The 14,148-nt window shown below is 38.9% G+C and overlaps 1 protein-coding gene across 1 annotated transcript; it reads left to right on the plus strand.

Moving 5' to 3' along the window:
* Positions 1-24: 24 nt before the first annotated feature.
* On the plus strand, positions 25-13,590 carry QRSL1 (glutaminyl-tRNA amidotransferase subunit QRSL1). Its single transcript, XM_072855597.1, has 11 exons — positions 25-167; positions 472-631; positions 1,802-1,900; positions 3,366-3,462; positions 5,241-5,417; positions 7,726-7,901; positions 8,027-8,139; positions 9,680-9,872; positions 10,269-10,386; positions 12,401-12,606; positions 13,147-13,590. Exons 1-11 carry the CDS (start codon positions 144-146, stop codon positions 13,353-13,355), a joined length of 1,572 nt encoding a protein of 523 aa, XP_072711698.1. The 5' UTR covers positions 25-143; the 3' UTR covers positions 13,356-13,590.
* The last annotated feature ends 558 nt before the right edge of the window (positions 13,591-14,148 follow it).

A 14,148-nucleotide genomic window follows, 5' to 3' on the forward strand; every position in this document is an offset into this window, starting at 1 on the left:
CGCGGCCAATGGGCGGCCGCCTTCTTGGCGGCCCTGCCAATGGCGCCACTCGGTGTTGCGGCAAGATGGCGGCGCCCAGGTACCGGGGCGGGAGAAGGGTCGCGGCGGGCCGGCGGGCGTGAGGCGGCGGGAAGCGGGCCGCCATGCTGCGCGCCTCCCTCCGCGAGGTGAGTGGCGCCAGCCCGCCCGGCGAGCCGCCGCGGCGCGGGGAGGGCGCGCCGAGGAGCGGGGTGGCGGCGGCGGCGGGGCGGGCTCGCAAGGTGACCGGGGCGAGCGGGCCTGCCGCGGTGTCTCCTCGCGTCCCCCCTCCCCGGAGCCCGGGGCAGCGGGGGACCAGCCACGGCGGGGCCTGGGGGAGCCCTTCCCGCGGGCTCCTTCCCGAAGTGGCAGCGGGGATCGCGCGTTATCCCCTTAACGCCCCGAAGCGGGCTGTGTCACCTGGCTGCCTTGAAAGGGGGATTGCGCTTTCAGGTCTCGGCAGCGTTGAAGGAAGGACGTGTCACTCCGACGGAGCTCTGCCAGAGGTGCCTTTCCCTCATCAAAAGCACCAAGTTTCTTAATGCTTACATTACCGTAGCGGAAGAAACTGCTTTGAAGCAGGCTGAAGAGTCAGAGAAAAGATACAGAAGAGGTATGTTTGCTCCTACTTGATGTCAGTCCTTAAAAAGCTGTTGTGGAGGAGCTGTGTGTTAGATGACGCACGTTTTCTTTTTAAAGCAGGGGTATGTGCTACTTGTTTGACTATTAGGGGATGAGGCTTGCGGTGAGGCTTCTGTGGGTGCATGCTCGTAGGTGTATGCTTGGCACCCAGTAGTGCATTCGGTTCAAAAATCAGAGGCAAAACCTGGACCAAACCAGGCACTGCTGATTAAATAGGCTCTGTGCTTCTTGAGCAGCGCTGCTACTGGTTGCCTCTTCTTTCCCTCAGCAGTTTATTTTGAATTGGTAGCCAATAGTTACCACGAACAGGAACATGCAGTGGTCTTTTGCAGGCCTGTTGACTGGGGTAGGCAAACACCTGGCTCAGCCTATCAGGTTTTCAATTAAGAAAGCAAATTAAAATAAAGCAACTTTGTTAATTGCAGGTATTGGTTGGGGAACAGAACAGCATTCAGTCCTGTTATCTGCAGCATTTAGAGGCTGACCATCCTCATTTTCCTTTGCATTTCCCAGAAGACAGAAAAGGGAAATTTTTACCTAATAGGGTACTTTTTTTCCTTCCTGGGTGACACTTGCTGTCTCTCTGGCAGCTTAAGAAAATTGCCAGCCAGAGTATTTTGCTTCCTGACAAAGGCCTTTTAATTTTAATTTTTTTTTTCTGGATGGTGGATAATTGATCATTTAGGGAAGATTTTCTCTGCTTCAATCATTTTTTTAGATCACCTCTACTGTGTATGTCAGGTAGGCAGAATTTATGGCTCCCAGCCTAGGGATGGAGTAGATTTAGGCAGCACCTATGGTGAAATAAGCATTATGTGGTCACATTTGAAGAGGTAAGCACTCCTTTGGGATAGCTAACCTATATGAAAGCAGCTGCCTGTCTTGCAGGCTTAGACACATTTGCAGAGCTCTGCTCTGCGGGGACAGGACTGGTTTGGGCAGAATGCTCCATGCTAGAGTTAGAATGGAAGATGGTTCTTGAAAATGTAAGAGACAATCATCAAATGCTAAGTGGATAGCATTCTTGCTTCTAAAAAACACCCAAAGGGACATGTAAAATAAACTGTAATTTATGAGAAGGCTATACACATAGCACACTTTGCTTTAATCTCTGTTGTCTTTGCAATAATTCCTAATGCAGGTCAGCCGCTGAGTGTTTTAGATGGAATTCCTATTGCAGTAAAAGACAACTTTAATACAGTTGGCATTGAGACAACATGTGCGTCAAACATGCTAAAAGGTACAGTAGAGCTTTTAAAGTAAAATCAGATCTCATTTCAGAACTCTTGCTCTTCTCTTTTGAGGGTTTATGGAGTGGAGTCTTCCAGAAATCTAAATATTTTCAAAAAATGAGCTGAACTCATTTGAGAAAATATGTTTATCTAATTTCTTCTGCCAAGCTCATCTGGTATTACAGATGCGTCTTTTTCTTGTTTAAGCACGTTATCTCCTTTATTCATATAGTTATATGCTTTTAACAACACAATGTTTATTATAGCCTATATACTAAAAAATAGAACTGTTCTATAGTTCGCATTTTGCTTCATGTTACTTTTAGGTCTACAGGAGAGCAGTCAGTACTGTTCTGTCTAGCAAAATCCAAATACAGTCTTTTTTTTTTATGTTTTGTTTTTTGTTCTGTTGATAATTGTTGACTTAAGTAGTTTTTTCATATGTCTGTAGGAAGAGTAGACATTAACAATTCTTTTTTCTATATTCCTGATATACAAACACATTCTATAAGGCTTTTTTATTTTTTTGAAATTTCCTAAGCTCATTGTTTCTGTTAACATGCCATGAACATTTTCAAGGCGTTAGAATGTTTTCATAGTAAAAGCAAAAGTAGAAAACATTTCTTATACCTGTTTTATTCTGCACAAAGGAAAACTGAAAAGTTTGGTGGAAGATGGCTCAAGTAAATTAGCAGAACCCTAATCTGATTATGGGGTTTTTTAATAGCAGAAGAAACAAAGTATGACTTTGCCATTTTAAAGAGTGTTACATTACCTGAGATGCTTTTCCTTAAAGCACGTTCTCAGACCCATTGTGATTGATTGCAATGTCATGGCTGAGAGTATTAGGAGTGATGTTGTCCTTGTTGTTCCTTTTGAGGGTGGGGGTGGAGAAACCGCTGTCAATATTCACAAAAGGAATCGGTTGCTACCTAGGATCTCATGTGAGTGTCATGGTTCTCATCCTAGTTTATATGAGGTCTAAGTGGTCAACGGTGCACATGTCTGATCACAGGACAGCCAGTTAGTATTTCAGCTTGTGGTTAACCATATGCTCCTTTATCTCATGGTAATGGGAGATAATTCAAGATAGCTTAGCACTTTTCTGTAAAGAGCTGTTTCTCATTTCTTCTAATTTTAGACAGTTCCTGCAAATTGGCTGAATGCAGTAATTTGCTACCCTTGTGGTAACTTGCTTATGTGAAGTCTTAGGTCCACACTCTAGAAATGTATAATCCAGAATTACTGGGTTGTAAATTATGGAGAATAAAAAGACATTGCAAACAAAACAGCATTTGGTTTACTTTTGCTAAATTTTGGAAATTACTCACGTTATCTTGAGGCAAAATTTTGGCACTGTGAACTGACAATTCTTATGCATAAATAATGACAACTTTGAAGAGTTCAGAGTAGCTACTTCTGAAAATGAGCTGTATCTCACCAATTGCTCTTAATTTTTATGATTGTTTTCAGGCTATATTTCTCCTTACAATGCTACAGTAGTTCAGAAATTACTGGATAAGGGAGCTGTGCTTTTAGGAAAAACAAACCTAGATGAATTTGCAATGGGGTGAGTGATGTTTATTATTTTTAATGTGTGATTGCACATTGAATAGAATACACACCATCTGTTCCGATCTACCTGTAATCCTTAACTCCTCTTTCTGTGAGGTTATAAAATAATGAATGCTTACCTGTGAAGAGTATATAGCGTTGCATGAATTTCTCCCTGAGCATTTATACTGTTATGTAAATGATATAAATGCTGAGCTTTATGAACATAGTGTTTGACTATAGCTGTGTTTGAAGGGGAGGAAGCGGTACAGCCTTTGCAGAAGGCCAAGGACAAGCAGACTTCTTTCAGATCCAATAGTGTGTTAGTAGAATTGATTACAGCACCAGTTAATTGCTGCCTTTTTCTCTCTCCTTACTCGTGGTTTTTCCCCTTAGCTAATTATTATCATGCCTGCGATGGCAGTCACTGCCTCTGCTGGTCAGCCACTGGAGTAATTTGTAAGAGTACTCCCTGATTTGCTGCAAACAGGCTAATCTAGAGCAACACTTTAAATTGCCTAAGCTAATGTTGGTGACTTTTTGTCAGGAGCATGTTGGGAAATGCTCTCACAAATTGATTCTCCAGCAAATCAGTGACGGCAGCCAAGCTATAGCAGGGAACAGCACTGGGCTGTTAGGGATGGGATTCTCTGTCACCACAATTGCTGGGTCTGGAAAGGAATGTCTGGGACTTTAGTTACCTATGAGAAACAGTAAGTGTTGTGTTTTGGCTTTGTTTTTATTTTACCTAAACCAAAGACAGAGGCTTGATTGGGAGTTCACATGGATGGGCTGGAAATACTTTGACGGTATTGTCTTGGATAAAGTAATTTCTGTGTCAAAGAGATACTCTTCAGAGGAATAGCAGGGAAAAAGCATGGGAAAAACTGATTATGCAGTATTACAACTGGTCTAAGCTCATTAAAGCACAGGATACTCCTAAGAAGGATTATCCCGCCACTGGCCTCTCATCTCTGGTCTGTGCATTTGCGTGGTCTCTTATGCTAGCAGCAACATGACTGCACCATGAGTTTGATCAGGGAGCTGATCCAGCTGAAAAGTGATAATGTCTCAGTAAGGTTAGTTTTCAACTGCTGTGTCAACTGCCACTCTGATGATTTGGGTAATAACACTGGCACCCTGGAGTCAGGGGAAACATGGGGTGGAGGTTGTGAGGAAGGAGGAAAGTACCCCCCACCTCTGCCTCTGGCGGCAGCTCACACTTAGGTGACCACAAGCTGACCGAAACCAGTTTCTGAGAAGCTAGTCTAGCACTCTGAACCAGCAAACTGTGGCCTCAGGAGAGGGCTACAGAGTGAGTAATAGTGTGTTATTTACAGAGAAGTGCTTGTTCCTGCTATTGCGGGGTTTCCCCCCCACCCCAGCAGCATGGTTTTCCACAAGACTGTGGTCATCTTCTTTAGCCTTTTCCAAATGCAGGGTTAGGAAACCAGAAGACCTTTCTTTTGAAGCAGATGTGCAGCTTTACTGTTACATAGCTTAAATCAGTTTTATATTTTTGTGATTACATTATTTTCAGTGGCATTACAAGAAGTTAGAAGAGGTGCAAGTTCAGATTCTGTGTCAGAAAGGGATGAAGATCTATAAACTTTACAATTCTGTGTAACATTGTTGAAGTTGAGTGCACAAGGATTTATGTACACCAGTCTTTTTGTGTTGAAATTAAATTTGCTAGGATGAGGGATGAGGAATTGGATAAAGAAAAAAACTTGGTGAATGCAGTGTATCATCTGTCGCTTCTGTCTGTATTTGTCCTGTGTCTGACTATCTTAGATCTGGGAGTACGGATGGGGTATTTGGACCAGTCAGAAATCCCTGGAGTTATGCAAGACAGTACAAGGAAAAATCTGTCCCAAAATCCCATTCTGAGGATGAAGAGTCTAACTGGGTAATAACAGGAGGGAGCTCAGGAGGCAGTGCGGCTGCTGTGTCATCTTTCACATGTTTTGCGTAAGAGGCTTTCTAAAATTGTTTTTTTATTAAATGTCTCAAAATATGTTGGAAGGTTTTAATATTGTAATTTTCTCATAATCTAGTTTGAAGTGGGAGGGTTATTGGCACTGGCGTGCAAGGTTTTATTTCAGCATCCCTAGTTTATTCATGGCATATCATGAAGCCAGAATGAATCCATGTAGGCAAATTTAGGCTTATTCATTTTGAGTGTTATTCAGCGTACTGCTATGACCACTTTCCACTGCGTGAAATAAAATTATAATGGCAGTAAAGGAACAACAGTTTTATTGTTAGTCCCATATGCTCTCTTAAAATTAACATGGAGTTTGTGACACATCCTCTTCCTCAATAAGTGAATTATGCAAATACATGCTGAAAATGTAATTCAGCAGATTAGGAGATCCCTTAATTTGTAACAGTATAATAATCTTTCCTCCCCTCCTTTGTTTTTATAGCAGAGTTATGTAATAATACATGAGATTTGGGATCTAAAAGCTTTCAAATCCCTGACTTAAAAGGATACACAGATGCTTACTACACAGATACTTACAAACTTGTCTGTTTTAAAAAGTTAGATGACACTTCTAGTTTTTTGGGGGTTTGTTTTGTTTGTTTGTTTGTTTAAGGGATTTAAACAAGCTAGAATTTTTTTTTTACAATACTTATTATCTGCAAGGAATAGCAACACACTCTTTAACAAGTCAGTTGTCTATGCTGTCTTCCCCATCTAACTGTTAAAAGCAATCTGATCCTTAAAACTTTACACCTTTCATTTTATGCAGTTTTTAGAGCTAGATAGTGGAACACATTTTATAGAAGATGGTTTCAGTTGTGCTCTTAACTGGAAGGTGTTTAAGAATGCTCTTTAGTTACTGTGTCCTTGTTTACCCAAAGACTATATTATAAGCATCTCTTTTATTGTTAAAATATTTTCTGCTAATGCTGATTACAGCTTTTTTAAAAAATATTATGTTTTTATATACAAACCCCAATTTATTTTATGATTTTTTTAAATGATACCTGTCTTCATCTCACTGCCCTTTGCTAGGATGTAGTCTACTCAATATTTTAATACTGTTGAAACAGAACTTAGTGTAGCCATTCCCAAGGACTGCTGGTCCTTGTCCTGAGCCAGAATGGGCTGATCCTGATAGGGTCTGGCACCTTCTCTTATGTTGCTGGGCATGCTGAACTCCCATTTTGTACTGCTCAGCACTTTGTCAGATCAGGGAGATTTTTCGTCCAGCTATTTTATTGCCTATAACCTATTGTATATCCACTCTATTAGTTTCTTTCAAGCATCAGGAATGCTGCCAGTCTTTGTCTTTTCAATTTGAGATTTGGATGTACAGAAATGTTACAAAATTGAGGGTGTTTTATATCAACACAAAAGCTTTGAAAAAATTCCACTTCAGCAAAGTCAATTGAACTGGTTCAGCCATCTCAGAAACAGATGCCTATGGGAAAAGTCAAATACCCACTTCAATAAAAATTATACCTCCTTCTGAAGTTTAATTTATTTTTGGCAAAGACTTGGATGAAAACTGTTTTATTTTTTAAATGGTGCTTGAGTTAAAATTATTAAAAACAAGAGAAGAGGAGGTTTCATTTCAATATTAATTTCTAATTCCATTACAATTTTTGAAATAAAAATCTCAATTTAGAAAGAACAAGGTTTCACCTGTGAAAGAACAAAAAAAAGTCAACTTAAAAAAACCCAAACCAAAACAAAAAAAAATTTAATGTCCTAAAATTGTACCTAAGCTACTGTAAGCTGGGATTTCTGATGCTATGCTTTGTAGGTTTGGAAACAGGAAAAATATCTTAGACTTTGAAAAGTGTGCCCTCTTATTAGGGGCAAGAAGCGTACTGTGTCGCTATTTATTTGTATACTGGAAGATGCTGCTTCCCAGTGTACTGGCTACTGAATAAATAAGATATCAATGTCTGAAAATCATACACTAAATCACGAGGCGTATCTTTCGGAGTCCACAGTATTGGAACAGACCAACAGAGAAGGCAGGAGTAGATATTTAGGGTCATATTCAGATGGCCTAAATTCTACCTATCTGCCTCTGCTTTGTGAAGAGAACTGGGCTCTCCTGATGGCTAATTCAGAGACCCTAAGAAAAATAAGAGAACAGGTAAAAAATAGCAGACATAGGGAGCAAACTGAAATTTAGGCTGTGTGATTATGACTTCTAATCTGGAAGAATTCACACATTTTTAAATCCATGCATTTTTATTATTTGGAAGTGTTCTGAATTATTTGATTATACTAATGATAATCCTTTTGAAACCATAGAGCCTTAGGGTCAGACACAGGAGGATCTACCCGAAACCCTGCTGCTCACTGTGGTGTAGTAGGTTTAAAGCCAACATATGGACTGATCTCTCGCCATGGTCTCATTCCTCTAGTGAACTCCATGGATGTGCCAGGAATCTTAACCAGATGTGTGGATGATGCAGCAGTTGTGTTAGGTATTACTACTACATGTATCTTTGTATACAACATATCTTTATTTACAAGATTGTCGCAAAACAAATTGAATTCTAGCTACCCAATGTACCTTTTCCTGTTCTTCATATGTCATGCCATATTTCAGGTTCACTTGCTGGACATGATCCTAAAGACTCTACCACAATTCAGGACAACTTTAAGCCATTTGAACTACCCAATTTGACTGATGTCAGCAAGATCTCGATAGGAATTCCGAAGGTAATATTTAAGTCCTGTCAACAGTTGTGGACAGGAGCAGCAAATAGGACACCTAACAAAAAAACATTTGTGTCTTGCCCACCATCTCCCAGTATCTCATGATTTAAAACAGTGAAGACAGTACAAGCAGCTCCTGGAAAAGAGCAGCATGTGCTCTGTTGCCTGTGCAGGCAATTCAGAGTGAACATATGCTCATGCATCATCTAAAACATTTTGTCGTCGTTGTGGGAAGCACTGTCAGGAAGTTCCAAGAGAAACAGGGAACTTCAATTCTTGGTTCTCTCTGTTGCTCTTTCATCAGTCACCTGTATAACCTCAAACAAGTTGCTCTTAGTGCCTTCTCACACAGTGAGGTTAGTACTGGTTTGTGCAGTGCTTTGAGATACTTGTCTAAATGGCACTGTGTTAATACAAAGCAGAATTTTAAAGGCAATTGAATGGCACAAGGAGCTGTGATTCGCAGAGTTCTAATAAAGATTGAAAGACAACCTTAATCAGGCTTCTGATGTATGCAATTCAATCATGTTTGTAACTATAAGGATACTTGCAATTTAGGCACAGCATTTGGGACTTCAGCCTATTTTTAATTTAGTAGAGGCTCTGCCTTCAAAGAGACAATGTGAATAACTTTTATTGTTTTGATTCTCAGTATTTGAACCTGTGCTAGAACATGTATACCAAAAGATTTAATTTGGTAACCAGAGATGCCCACTGACCAATTATTCAGGATCTACAAAATGCAAAAATTGTATGCCTAGAAAATTCATCAGCTGCATAGTGTTTAGATTTTGATAAATCTAATATAGTGGTATTGGTTAATTATTCATATCCTTTGGACAGTTGTTTTCTACTGCTACAGATTATCCTAAACAGATACATGCATATATTAAACATGGGTCATAGCTACACAGAAATTGGACAGTATTATGACCCTGGTATTGTGGGTTAGAACTGAAATAAGTATCTTCAAAAATAGGGAATTTTAATAGAATATCTGTAACTTAGCTCTTAAACAGGAACATAGCTTATCTAAGTCTTCTCCCAACCCCTTGACTGTAGTTCTTCTTTGGTGGGTTGTTTTGTTTGTTTCACTGAGGCATGGCAGTTGCCACTGATACGCTGTGGCCGTAATTTATTTTTATCTTTCCTACTCACAGCAGCCCTAGTATTAGGATTTAAACCTGAAGATTTTCTACCCATGAACTGCAGAGCAGTGCAGTACAGTCTCCATGAATAGACAAATAAGTGGATAGCTGGGCAATTTCTCCTTCAGAAGAAACTGCTGAAATTCCATGGTCTGCAATATGTAGGTTGGTCCTACCGAGATGAACATAACATTCTTCAGAAGACTGAATCCTATTAATTTAACACTGCTTGATTGTATAATATTTAGTAGATGCAAGAAGCTTTAATAAGTACTTTAAATCATATAGTGGTGAGGTAATAGTTTCAATATTTTTAGCAAAGAGTATTTGCATTTTGGTTGCCATTAGAAGTAAACCGGTATGTAAAATCACTCCTCTTCTTGTTTTTCTCCAAGGAATATCATGCACCAGGGCTTTCTAGTGAAATTCTGGCGCTTTGGTCAAAGGCTGCCGACCTCTTTAAGAATGCAGGTGCTAAAGTAATCGAAGTGAGTCTACCACACACTCGTTACTCAATTGTCTGCTATCATGTGCTGTGCACAGCAGAAGTGGCATCAAATATGGCCAGGTTTGATGGACTGGAATATGGTAAGGCCTTTGAGAAAACTTTTTTCTAAGACAATAGAAACATTGCTGGATGCCATTAAAAAGTATTGGTTTTAATAGATATGCTTTTCATGGTTGAATGCTTGGTGTTATTTCTCCAAGATGGAATAGAGTAAAAACCCTGTCCAAATAAAAATGAGTAAATAAATGCATACTTTAATATATTTCACTTCTAGACATGTGAGCGTCTGGGCTTAAAATCTGTTTAATAATTCTATAATAAAACAGGAATATACTTCATTGTTTTTCCAGAATAGTAGCATGTCAGACTGCAGCACACAGCGGCCTATTGTATTACTATGTATAACAATATCTTACGTTGTTAAATCTTAAAGGATTACAAAAAGTATTAATTCCCAAATTGCTTTTTCTTTTCAGGACACCGTTCTGACATGAACAAGTCCACAGAAAGTATGTACGCTGCAACACGACGAGAAGGCTTTAATGATGTTGTAAGAGGAAGAATTCTATCAGGAAACTATTTCTTGTTGAAACAGTAAGCAGAACATCTTGAAACTCAAATTTGCCAAGTTAACAATTTTTTAAGCAAATGGTGATTAATTGTTCATCATTACATGAAAAAAAAAATGTCCTTACACCAGTAGCTACTTGTATTATTATTATTGCTTTAGCTATATAATACCTAGTGAACTGTTAATACTGAATGAAAATGTTTTCCCTTAGTCTTACCAGTGAGCCTCCTGAATTAAATAAGTAAAAGAACTTAGTAATTTTTATTTTTTTCCCCTACCAGAGTATTATTGGCACACATTAGTTAAATTAAGCAAAAATCTATGCTATCATATGACATTGAAATCATACTGAAGCCATTACTGTTGTAGTGTTGAAAGTTCTGTAGCTGTTAATCTCATTAAAACTGCATAGAAAAACTGCTGGTACATTCTACTGAGGTCTTCTAAAGCCAGAAGATATGGCAATTAAATTAACTGTAGCCCTTTGCCTCTGTATACAGGGAAAGGAAGGCACTGGCAGAGGTACTGAACTGATGTCTTAAAAGACAGGGGTTTTTTTTCTATCCAGCTCATGTAGAGAAGCTGATGCATGGATCAATTTCACTTTTTTTCCTTAGTTTTCAATCCTTATCCAACAGTCCTAATTTATGTTAGTAAAAGTGCTGTTTTTCTCTGTCTTAATTTGTTCAGATACAATATGTATATTGTATACATATACATCTGTATATGTTCTACAATAACAGAAATATTAGTCGTGTAATCAGTCTCAAAGCAAGTGCACTACAGAAACAGCTCTGTCAGCAAGAGTATTCATCAGATGTGACTTCTAGTTGCTCTCAGACAGGAATGTTGTCAGTCAATATGTAACAACCAGCTTTTATGGAATGCCGATATTCCTGCCAAGTGTGCTCCTTCTGGTTATAACTGTCCAGATCAGCTTTCCTAAGGCTACTTTAAAATTCATGTAGTTCACTCTTCTGTGAAGGAATATACAATTGGCTTCCATCGAGATTGAACAGGAGAGTTCTGTTCCTGTCCGCAGTAAATTACTTTTGAAGACAGAACCCAACAGCTAGGATGATTTCAGAAATGATCGTAGAAAAGGGGCTAATTCCCATGATACAACTTCTTAACTTGAATCTGCTGTCTATTATTGATTATAACCATTTTCATTGCAGTTTTTCAGAAACATGAATCTTTAGATTACTCTAACAAAGTTGGTTTTGAGCAGTTTCAGTTGTTTTATCTACAAACACTTGTGGCATGTAGTAGTTGTTAATAACCCCTTCCTTTTTCTTTTTTTTTAATAGCTGTGGTTTTAGATGGCAATTACTTTTGAAACTGAATTTCTCTGAATTTAAGGGTTCCACATTTACCAGTTCTGCATATGAAGTTAAAAGGAACAATAGACATAAAGCTGACTAATTGGTTTCTGCTTCAGAATTGTGTAAAGACAGTTTAGAATTCCATAGGCCACATGTTTACATTAGAAAAAAAGGTTAGGGAAAGATCAGGTCTTTATAGTGTTCTACAGAGAAGTATACTACAAACACATATATAGTTTTAAGTCCCTTTGGAGTCCTCCGTAGATGATGGGACTTTTTCACATGCTTTAAGTATCTTGCTGGATTGAATCCTAAATGATTAATGCCTGTTTTCCAGGCCTGCTTAGTTTGGTATTGTTTCTAGGGTTTACTGTGCTGCCCTGCAGTGAAATTCAATAACAGTTTAGTTTCAGAAAGGTGATAAAAGTGTTGGTTTGATTTTTAATTAATTATTTTAAACTAGGGTTTTGTTTTCCCTTCACCTTTCTTCAGCAGGACGCCCTCATCTCTTCCTTCTTTGACAGCTTCATTGCTATGAGAGCATAAACACCATGTTTGATGACTAAGCTTCTGGTATATCAGAACCTCAAGTACCAGTGTTAGTCTTTTAGCCAGAAGGAATACTGGGCTTGTCTTTTCTACAGTAACTGAGAAAATAAGTTCTGTATTTTTGGAATTAGTGTCAGGCCCTTATGTCCATATTTCTTTCTAGGAACTATGAGAATTACTTTATCAAGGCACAGAAAGTCAGACGTCTCATTGCCAATGACTTTGTGAAGGTTTTTGGGAGCGGTGTTGATATTTTACTCACTCCTACCACTCTGAGTGATGCAATGCCATATATGGAATTCATCAAAGAAGACAACAGAACCCGCAGCGCGCAAGATGACATCCTAACACAGGCTGCAAACATGGCTGGTGAGCAGGGACAGGAATTCAGCTACAGTTTCCCCTGTCTAGTCATTTTTAATGTCTGTTCCCTTCAGCTATTTATCCTCTTCTTTAGAATCAAGATACTTCCCCTCTGTCTTTTAACTCTTACAGTGATAACCAGGTATAACGATAGCTTATTTATGAAATGCTTTAAAATGTAAGACTAGATTTTAAAATGGGTGGGAGCTGCAGATAAGATGAATCCATTCAAGTTCCAGAGACCGAAATCTCTTCCTTAGGAGAGTTGATTATCTTTTCAGGGGATGCTGACTCTTTAAATCACTCTAATTCATTTTTTGTGATCACCTGACAGTATCCTTAGTTCATTGCCTGAAATTATTTTAACTAGAATTGTAGAATACCAGGTTGGAAGGGACCTCAAGGATCATCTCTTCCAACTTTTCTTGGCAAAAAGTGGTCTTTTTCCTCTACATAAAAACAATTCTAAGAGTAGAATTGTTACAAAAATTACTCCAACTGGATTTGTGTAATAGTAAGTCTTTGCATGTGTCTCTTTTCTTTCAGGACTGCCAGCCATAAATGTTCCTACAGGTCTTTCGGAGAGAGGCTTGCCACTTGGGCTTCAGTTCATTGGACAGTCATTCCAGGAGAAGCAGCTTCTCACTGTAGCCAAATGGTTTGAAAAACAAGTAAAATTCCCAGTGATCCAACTAGAAGTGAAGAGGCACGACCACGGTGCCTTTCAGCATCAGAAATCTGCTTCTTTTTCATAACATGGGACTTGCTAGTCAGCTAAAGCAAGTGGGGATGGGGATGGTCTAAAAATGTATACCTGCAGTTAATTCTCTTTTGCAGAAATAAGAAGCCATTTTAAGGAGACCATATACAGTAATGCAGGATGGACTCATCACAGCTTGTTACTATGTAATTAAGGCAAAGTGAATCATTAAACATGTCTGTTATTAAGAACCCTTTCTAACTGATATTAAAACCACCATGTCGAAATTATGTATCATATGCCTGTGGAGATGCTTTTTTTCCATCCCCAGAGGGCGCGTAAGGTATCTGGCCCAGGTTTGTTAAAGAACGAACCTGAACCTTCCTGTGAAAATTGCATCATTGCCAAAGGATTGGTTTCCTTCTGGAGCATAGACTTTTGTAATGGAACAACCAGACAAGCTCTAAGGGAACAAAGGTATCAAGGATCCGTTCACCAACAGGTAAATACAAAAGGAAATAAGGGAATAACACATAGATAGTTCACTTAAAAAATCCCTTCTAGCAAACTCATGCGGGAGGTGAAATAAACTCCAGGTTTACAAATCATGGCAATTACTCTGGTTACGTTCATTGTAAGAATGATGAATTCCAGATTTCTTCTGGGGAAAGATGCCTGCTAGTCCTTGAGTAGTTATTTTCTTCTTCCTTCATCACTGTTCTTTATAATCAGCACTTAATTTCTTTCTTAGTAAGTATTCATTTTGTCTTCTTCAGTGTTACTCTCCATAAGAGTAGTACAACCTATTCCTTCATGGATGGTCATTCAACACAATAGTAATTTGAAAC

The sequence above is a fragment of the Ciconia boyciana genome, chromosome 3 (assembly GCF_034638445.1).
Source record: "Ciconia boyciana chromosome 3, ASM3463844v1, whole genome shotgun sequence".
NCBI classification, from domain to species: domain Eukaryota; kingdom Metazoa; phylum Chordata; class Aves; order Ciconiiformes; family Ciconiidae; genus Ciconia; species Ciconia boyciana.